This window comes from Alosa alosa, chromosome 9 (genome assembly GCF_017589495.1).
Source record: "Alosa alosa isolate M-15738 ecotype Scorff River chromosome 9, AALO_Geno_1.1, whole genome shotgun sequence".
NCBI lineage: Eukaryota > Metazoa > Chordata > Actinopteri > Clupeiformes > Clupeidae > Alosa > Alosa alosa.
The window spans coordinates 23,045,408-23,055,116 of NC_063197.1; the positions used below are offsets into that span (position 1 = coordinate 23,045,408).

The 9,709-nt window shown below is 39.7% G+C and overlaps 1 protein-coding gene across 2 annotated transcripts; it reads left to right on the forward strand.

Annotated features, from left to right (window-relative positions):
- The first annotated feature begins 6 nt into the window (after positions 1 to 6).
- Positions 7 to 9,405, forward strand: mier1a (mesoderm induction early response 1a, transcriptional regulator). 2 transcript variants are annotated; one of them, XM_048253255.1, is made up of 13 exons: positions 7 to 74; positions 683 to 710; positions 3,095 to 3,243; positions 3,565 to 3,720; positions 4,309 to 4,432; positions 4,554 to 4,618; positions 4,702 to 4,774; positions 6,245 to 6,396; positions 6,645 to 6,726; positions 6,882 to 6,976; positions 7,119 to 7,246; positions 7,795 to 7,922; positions 8,245 to 9,405. In XM_048253255.1, the coding sequence occupies exons 1-13, from the start codon at positions 66 to 68 to the stop codon at positions 8,574 to 8,576; spliced, it is 1,521 nt and encodes a 506-aa protein (XP_048109212.1). In that variant the 5' UTR covers positions 7 to 65; the 3' UTR covers positions 8,577 to 9,405. The 2 variants fall into 2 exon arrangements, with proteins under 2 accessions (XP_048109212.1, XP_048109213.1); XM_048253256.1 differs by having other exon boundaries at positions 7,200 to 7,246.
- Positions 9,406 to 9,709: the final 304 nt, after the last annotated feature.

Below are 9,709 nucleotides of genomic sequence, written 5' to 3' on the forward strand. Positions count from 1 at the left end.
AACAAAATGCGAAGGAGGGAAAAGAGTCCATCCGGGGTCTTAGCCTTGTTAGCCACATAGCAAACATGGCGGAGGTAAGAAGTCACTCTTCAGAGTATACATGGATGAAATCATTTAATACACAACATGACATTGGTAAACGTTGAAAATTATTGCGAACACTTTTTATCGCTTGTAGGAAGCATGCACAACATTGACTGTAGCTATTGATGTAGCTGCTAGTAGCCTAACGTTGGTGGAACTTGTTGCGTTGATGCTGAGCAGAAAACACCCGCCACTTTCAGAGAAAACTTTATAACTTAATGTTTAACTTACCTGGTCAACGACGCAACTACTCTTGGTAGACAAATATACAAACCATGGCTGCATCAATTGTGCGAATATTTGCCATGGAAAACGAGTAACGTTAAAGCATTTTCTTCATAAATTCACCTGCAGACCATATTATTGTATGAATTAGCTAATGTTAAACGTTACAGTTGCAGTAGTATGTTCAGTCTAACGTTATTTGAATTGGGAAGTTATATTATTAGTGTTTAACGTAAATCTAGCTGCAACGTTAGTTCAATTTGCCTAAAGATTACGCCACTGAATAAAAATTCTCCAGCCACCTTAACGTGCGCCTGTGCCTTTGTTGTTGACGCTTGTAGCCTAATCATCAACTAATATTGCTTATTTACAGACATCACTCGACAGCTCAAGTCCTCCAGGTAAGATCCTTTGTTAAACTATCTTTTTTATTTCTAACGTTACACTAACTAGCAAGTAAAGGGTAGCTACAACATTGGGTGAATAACCGTTTCTTTGTTACCTTAATTAACTATAAAATGTAATTCAATGCTGTGTAAAACATTGTATTAGTTAACCCTCTATACCCCAGTGGAATTCTACAACAATGCTTCAGATTCCTGGGAATTCTAAGAGAAAAGGGCAATTTGAGAAACATTTTTAAATAACCAAGAATAACTAAAAATCTAATGAAAAAGTGTCAATTGTAAGTTTCTTTTCAGTTTAAAAAGATTAGAAATTGCTCTTTCAAATGATATATGATCCATTAAAAATTATATATTCATGTTTCCCATAGACAGCCATAGGCCTACTCACTTACAGTCTCAAAGTTTTCACTAACAAAAGTTATAAATATGGTTCACATATTTCTGTATTAGAAGCTGGGAAACACGATACTATATGAGTACTGATTTCATTGAAATAGACTGGCATATCTTGCACTTATTTGGGATTTAGCTGGACAGTGAGCCTTACAGCTAAAAAATGATGAGGATATGAACTAACGTGAGGCCATGAAGCATAGCGTATGAAATCGTGACTCATTTGATAAGCATGTCACCAACAACAGGGACTGTTAATCCTGACATGGATTTACGTTTTGTTTTATATGCACATCATGTTATATAATTTATCTAAACTTGACCAGTTGATGATAATGAACCTGTTGCACTCGTTCACTAACCTTCAACCTATCCTGTGCTAACATTACGAGTCTCAGACTAACGTTAACGTTACATCAGTGAAGGTAGCAAATTAGCAGGCTTTTTTGTAATCACGAAGATGACGAGACATTGGCCTACTTGTATACAAATACATTTTCCTGACATCCATAAGCAGAAAACACAACGGTGGTTCTCGCTTTGGTTATTAGTCAACAAAAACTCATTTAGAGAGACATACATAAGTAGTAGTTTGCAATAACTATCTGTAAGTGGGATAACGATAATGTTAGCTTTACTGTACATGCCAGAAAGGGGTAATGTTAATGTGATATAACTGCAAATAAACCTGGCATGGGTTTATCATAAACTTTATTGTTAATTAGGCCATGACCCATCATTGAATTATGCCTATATTTTGCTGGTGCTAGCTAAACTCAAACTGACTTTCACAGTGACAGCCATACAATTTTTTTTATGCCAGAGAGGCAGCTAAATCAGTCATGACAAACGGGAGGATGCTAACGTTAAATGTATTACACTTTCATGTTTTTATTTTGTCAATTTCTTACATCAATATGATCGTCACTTACATCAAAACATGGTGGATGCACATCAATACCATCTCATCTAATGAGAAAAGACGCTGGACGCTTGTTAGAAGCCATAACTCCAGAGGCACCGTAAGTCCTCAGCCCGGTCAGTCAACAGGCTAAACTCAAAAAATACCGGAGAAAAGTCAATAGCCAACCTAGCCATTTAAGTGTGTCAAAATAAAAGTCTGGTGTTTATTTATCCACTAACGCTGTATTATTTCATGTATGAAGGTTATACTGTAGCAGATGTCTCTTTAAGAATGGCGGCCCGGCGTCAGCGTTACAGGAGAATACAGAACGGCCGTCGACGGCCGCCACGGGTATAGAGGGTTAAAAGAACAGAGGACTGACCACTCCAAGGCCCCTAGCTGTCCCAGTGCATGCCAGCACCCGTCAGAAGCTTTCCAGTGCTGAAAATACAAATTACTTACAGTGTGATTGAGATTACATAGATCTACTATATTTTTGAAAACCACTTAATAGGTTAGATGTTAGCTTAGAGTATAGAGTCAGTACAAATAAATTGTTAATTCAATATTGATCAGTATTCTTTGTTTTAATACAGTCCAGTGGAAACAACAGGGGAATGATACTCAAAATACACTAATGAACACTTAACAACCAATGCACACTGGAAGTAAAAAATTCTAAGTTTTTGAAACCAATTTTAAAGCTAGCCAATAATTAATGACCAAGGAGAAACCAAATGTACTGAATTTGGATTCTTACAGAACTTGATAATGCCAATAATATTATCCTAAGGTGTATAAGACTACTGTCCGTGCCTACTGGTCGGGTTTCGAACTGGCAACCCTCCAGTTACAAGTCTGAAGCGCTAACCAGTAGGCCACGGTTGAGGTAGATCAAATAAGTTCAACAAACAGCAATGCAAAATTAAGTTGTTTCTTCTGCTGAAATTGTGCAGTTCTGCACACTGAAGTACACTGGTATCCAAGTTTGTTGTCAGCAGGCCCTCTATGAATTTTCAATGTGCATTACATCAGCTATATAAAGCGCTTTATAAAATAAACTTATTATTATATTTATCAGGGGGAGGTGGAGCTGGCTCTGATGACCATGATTTTGATCCGTCTGCTGAGATGCTCATTCATGATTTCGATGATGAGCGAACTCTGGAGGAAGAAGAGATACTGGAGGGGGAATCCAACTTTAATGCTGAGATCGATGACCTTGCCAGAGTGAGTGTGACAGTAACTGTTCAATACTATTACAGTTTAGCCTGAAATGATTGAGTACATTATATGAAGAGGTTAGTATTTTACTGATTGTACAACTTTGCATGATAAGGAATGTGATAAATGGATTACTAAAGTCTTTATGATTTCTAACAACCCTGTATCTGCATTTAAAAAAAAAAAAAAAAAATTAAAAAATGCCGTGTGTGCATACTTTTTGTGCCGCTGCTACCAGTAGAACATGACAAACATGCAGAATAGTGAACAGAATGGTGTTTTATCCACTTACAACCTGTTTGTGTTTGCTTTGACTCTGTCCATAAGGAAGGTGAGATGCCCATTGAAGAGCTGTTGAGCATGTACGGCTATGGCCGAACTGGAGAGGAGGAGGAGGACGGCGAGATTGAGGACGACGAGTCAGTGGAGGAAGGGGAGAATGATGAGGGCAGCAGAGGCATAGACGAGAGGAAAAGATCTGTGGTATGTCATCTGCATCTGCAGGATTACTCTGATTTCTATTAATAAACTGTCAGTTTGAATACTACTACACAGTGCATTTGAAATCATTTACATGTTTGGTTACACTTTACTTGACAGTATCGACATAAAGTGACATGACACTGTCATGGACGTGTCATAAACAAGTCATAAATGTTTATGACATAACGCTTAAGTGACATTCGGTTTTTGTCATAACCAGTTAGGGTTAGAGGTTAGGGTTCATGTGTGATGACAGTGTCATGTGTTCATGACAGTGTCATGCCACTCTTATGTTGATACTGTCAACTAAAGTGTTACCAAATGTTTTTTATTTAATTGGCAGTACAGTATACACTCATCTTACTTGCACCATCAGAATTCTGTTCAGTAGTAGTGCCTACAAAACTAGAGACACAACCCTCAAGTAGACAAAATGTCATCTCTTATTTAGTCATCTACAAAACACATGCAAGCCATACTTTTAAATTGTGCTTCCACAAAACAGACATCTAGTACCTAGGGGAAGTCAGTATGGGGGGAGTATGTTAGTGTTTTTGGGGATAAGAAGAGGTCTGTGTTTTGCATTAGGACGAGCAAGTAAAGGACTCCTCTGGCCAGGAGGAGGATGCCCAGTCATCTGGTGATGAGAGGCCTTTACGGGGACGCAACACTGTAGAACTTATCCGACCCAGACCCAGCAACTACTTTGAAGGTATGATCAGATAGACTTTTAATGTCAGCGTATTACTGTACTGTGACAATGTTAGTTACAAGTTTGTTCAGTACAAGAATAAAAATGAGTTAAGGTTTTGTTTGTTTATCCTGTTTTGAAGGTAATGATGGTGAAGAAGAGTCAGAGGAAGACGAGGACTACATTCCCACAGAGGACTGGAAGAAGGTAAGGGAATCCAGCCAGAAATTAAGACATACTATATTTGCATGAGTGTGATAGAGTGAGTGTGCTATCTGGTTTGTCTCTAGGAAATCATGGTTGGGTCCATGTACCAGGCTGAAACGCCATCAGGACTCTGCAAGTATAAAGACAATGAGAAAGGTAAGCTACGACATTTGTCAACCTCAGTTGAAATCTGTCTATCTAGTAGCAAGTATTATGAAACTAAAAGGCCCTTTTTTGTGAAGTACTTGTTGATTTAAAGGTGCTCTAAGCGATGTTGGGTAATGTCACTTCTGTTGACGTTCAAACAAAACAGAGAGCTTGCTCGCCCCTCCCTCCCGTGCAACTGAAACTCTCCTGAATGTGCATCTTGTCGGTGAATGGCTGGAAAAGTTTGTTATGTTTCATGGTACAGGCTGCACCAGGCTGTTTTTGTTGCCATTTTTGGAGCCTGGGCTGTCTACAGAGACTGCGTTTTTTATGGTTATGGGATTTGGCAGATGCTTTTGTCTAAAGCAACATACCAATTACAAAACAATATAATACTTACATTTAACAGGGAACAATAATAAACAACAATGTCAATTCAATCAATAGCCTCATAATGAAATAAACAATGAAAATGAAGGAAAATAGCAATAATATACAATAATGTCCATTCAATCAATAATATGATAACAATAACAATAGCATGGTAAGACTACATTAAGGAGAATATCAATAATAAACAATGTCAAATTAATCAACAGCCTAATATACAAACCATAACGCATAAGAAGCACTTAATAAACTAAGTGCATATTGAACAGATACTGTATGAACAGACGCTCATCAGAAGACCGCAGTGGGCGGTTGGAGATGTACATCTTGATCATTTGGATGGTTAAATTACCTGTTCCGGTGAAAATGTGACTTTCCCCGCTGCGCCTAGCGTCCCCAGGTGGAAAACCAACCTTGCAATATTGAGACTACCGTCTCGGAAAGAGAAGTGAGAAACAAGAAACTCGTTTTAAATTGTGTTTCTTACCTTGTAACATCCACATAGTTCTGCCAAACTTATGCTAACCGTTCGCTAGCTTGTAAACAAATCCATGTGCTTTATCGTTACCTTTTCCCACAGTTTGAAATAGCATAATGCACAATTTCTCCAGCAGAGGGGGAAAGGAGAATGTTATGGTTAACAGTATCAAAGGCTGCAGTAGAATTAATATTGATGACTGAGCAGAGGACTTAGCTACTCTCAATGCTTCAGTCAGACAGAAGAGCAGTTTCAGTAGAATGACCACTCTTGAAACCATACTGCATAGGGTCTAGTTGGTTATTCTGATAAAAGAAGTCACATACTTGCTTGAAGACCACTTTCTCCAAAACCTTTGATAAGAAAGGAAGAAGGGAGACAGTGTATTCAGGGGACAGACAGTTAGTGGATTGTGAGGAGATGTTTGCTGTATGTGGCAAAAACTTAGAAACGCTTAGAAACTGCTTAGAGCACCTTTTAACAAGTCTGCTGCCTAATTGCTCTTGAGTGTTTTGCACAGCCCACTTTAACATTACTCCTGATTGTTTGTTTTTGTTTGTTTGTTTGTTTGTTTGTTTGTTTGTTGTGTCTCTGTCGCTCCACTATACTAGTGTATGAGAATGAAGATCAGCTGCTGTGGAACCCAGAGGAGCTTCCTGAGAATCGGGTGGTGGAGTTTCTGACCGAGGCGTCCAAACGCACCGGAGAGGAGACGGGAGTGGACGCCATCCCGGAGGGTTGCCATATCAAAGACAACGAGCAAGTAAGCATCTCGTTGAAAAACATAAAACAACATTGTCTGTTGAGCTTGAACTCGCCTCCAGTTTACAGGAAAGGAAGAGAAAGGTTTATGCTGTGTGATGAAACAAGTGTAGTGGATGTAGAAATTATGAAGAAGTATTACATGCAATTGAAAAGGCAACAGCAATTGCTTTTCCTGCTTGCCTGCAGTTAGCCCTAAAATTGCAAGTGTGGTCACTTACATATGCTTCCTTTCCTCTGTCTCACCAGGCTCTTTACGAGTTAGTGAAGTGTGACTTCAACACAGAAGAAGCTTTAAGAAGACTCAAATTCAACGTAAAAGCAGCTCGAGGTATGAGTTTTTATATGTTTGACTCAATATGTTGTTGAAATTCTATCAATAACTCATTTTGGGTTCATATTTATAACTCTCTCCTCAAAATGGCATGTGTTTTTGTTTTTTTTTAACGCCGTAAGATTACTCATGTCAACCATCTCCCTTTTCAGAAGAGATTTCAGTTTGGACAGAGGATGAGTGTCGAGGTTTTGAGCAGGGACTTAAAGCATATGGGAAAGACTTCAATTTAATACAGGCCAACAAGGTGAGCATATCCTACGGTCTTCCTTCCCTAAGCCAGTTAAAAGCATCACATTGTTGGCCTCTCGACTTCAAGCTTGTTTTGCTTACTGTGATAACTCTGTTTTCTTTTTTAGATAATTATTGTGATGAATTAAATTTTTCAGGTGAGAACTAGATCAGTAGGAGAATGTGTGGCCTTTTATTACATGTGGAAGAAATCTGAGCGTTATGATTTCTTTGCACAGCAAACCCGGCTTGGGAAAAGGAAATACACCCTTCACCCAGGCATCACGTAAGTTCTCTCCTTTTGGACCTCCCTTGGCATGCTAGAGTTAGTTTGAGATTGGCAGTCTGAACTGACAGAAAATACAAATAAAACAAACAAAAACAATTGTTGTGTTTTTTTTTAGTTGCTTCACCATGTTTGACCACACAGCTCCACCAGTATCAGTTAGTTGTCATTTTAGTCCCAAAGCACTGATGTCATAACTACATCACATCATTTCAGCTCATGACATTTATTTGACAGAGGAGGCTTTTATGCAATTGTTTGTCTGAATAGGCTGCTCATTTCTCTGTCTAGTCAGTACACCATTACAGACTGTGACTGTTTATTTTAACCCATCATTCTCTCTTGTCTGGTATTCATTATAGTCACTTCATGCCTAATAGTATGTTTTAATAGAAACAGTCACAGAATTGTTCTAAGGATGCATGAGTGTTTGTTCTGAACATAAATAATATTGTAATCTGTGCCTTTTAGTGTGTGTCTACATGGATGTCTGCTTATGACTGTGTGTGTGTGTGTGTGTGTGTGTGTGTGTGTGTGTGTGTGTGTAGAGATTACATGGACCGTCTGCTGGATGAGACGGAGAGTGCTGCCTCCAGCCATGCAGCCTCTCCTCCTCCTACCACATCCAACAGCAGCACCAGCCAGTCTGAGAAAGACGACGCCAGCACTCACAATGGTAAGCTATAACGCCCACTTAGAACAGTTAACCTCAGTAACCATATATTAACCAGTAACCATCAATTACAGATCACTGGTGAGTTTTTGGATGGTGATATATTTTGAATCACATCTGTGGACTATCTTGCAGTACATATTATATTTTATTTGGAATAGTCATCAGTATTATTAGGATACTTCATAAATGAAAGGAAAGTTAACAGGTGCGAGTCTGCAATTATTAGATGGCCAGACATTAGTTCACTGTAATTGTTCGCTGAGGGAAAAAATGGTGCTGGTCCAGCCTCAACCTTTCACCTTTCTTTGTCTGTGTGACCCAGGATTAGGTAGCTACTCCATAGGAGAACCTCTGTCCACTCCAAGCGATGGGGTCCAGCCCAACGGCCTGAGCGTGTGCCACGAGCCCCAGGGCACGGCAGACCAAGACCACCCGAACCAGTCCCACTTGGACAGCCGCCGCACCTCCCCGGCGACGGGCCATGCCAGCACCCGACCGGAGGAACGGGAAGAGCAGGAGGAGGAGGAGGAGGAGGAGGAGGAGGAGAAAGAGTCAGAAAGGCCGCTGAAGAGGTGCAGGACTGACTCGGGCCCTGGGGCTCAGGAGGATGGGGCTCCCAGCGAGACTGCTGCCCAACAGCAGAGGACTGACTGAAGCAGCTGGCTAAAGGCTGACCGGCTGGGCCATCCCAAAGTACCATATCCATCCCTCAACCAGCAGCACAACTCTGTGGCAGTTCAATTGCGTTGTGATGTTTTTCCCATTTGTATAGAGGAGAAAACGAGCAAATTGTCCTTATTTTTGTATTTGATAGTTATTTATATTTTTATGTGACAGTTTTGACAATTTACTTGACTTCGTGTGTGTAAGTGTGTGTGTGTGTGAGAGAGTGTGTGTGTGTGTCTCAGTCTGTCTGTCTGTCTGTCTGTATGTGTGTGTGCACATGCTTGCATGCGTGCAAGTTTGTGTCTGTTCATGGTATGGGTGCATGTGACACATGACGTGAGTTTGACCAGAGGTATGTGAAATCCTTTCCTGTGGGAGTGCTGGAGTTGGACATGGCACTAAATATTGCACTTTGTCTCGGTATTTTTTGTCCTTGTGAGGTACATGTTGCACTGTAGTGCACAGTGCCTCGGTTCAGCAAGACCTATTTGTAATGTTTGGAAAGAAATAAACCAAAGGGCCGTTTCCTGTGGTTTGTTAGTTTGTGGCTTCGGCATCAGTGATGTCCAGTCTATCATCAATTGTGAGGCTTTTATTTCAAAGCCCAAAGGACATTTTCAAGTCCTCTCATAACTCTTCTTTTGCATTTTAGTGGAGCTACTTTTTGTGTTCTATTTGTACAGTACGAGTCTTTTTGTAGTGCTTTTATAAAAAAGAGAAAACCAGAAGGATGTATGTTAAATTATAGTCTTGATACTGGCACTCTGTTCTCTTGCATTTTCAAGTGTAACGTTGAATAAAGTTCCTCTGCATTCCAGGTTTTGTTCAAGATGTCTTGAATCTTTTGTTCAGATAATTGCTGTTTACAGTACACTGGAAGGTTTTGTCACCAAATCCGGTACAAACAGCAAGTGTCCCTGTTACTGAATCAGTATGAATATTACACTTATTCCTTACACACATCTATAAAAAGCAATATATAGCTAATATATACTGTTGGCTAGTGAGGTACAGCTGTGTGCAGAATAATAGCAGTGTCCAGTTTCCTTTACAGAAAGTGAAGAAAAGGTAATGTTAGGCTGTTCAAAAAAATCCTATGACACATTTGATACTACTTTTTT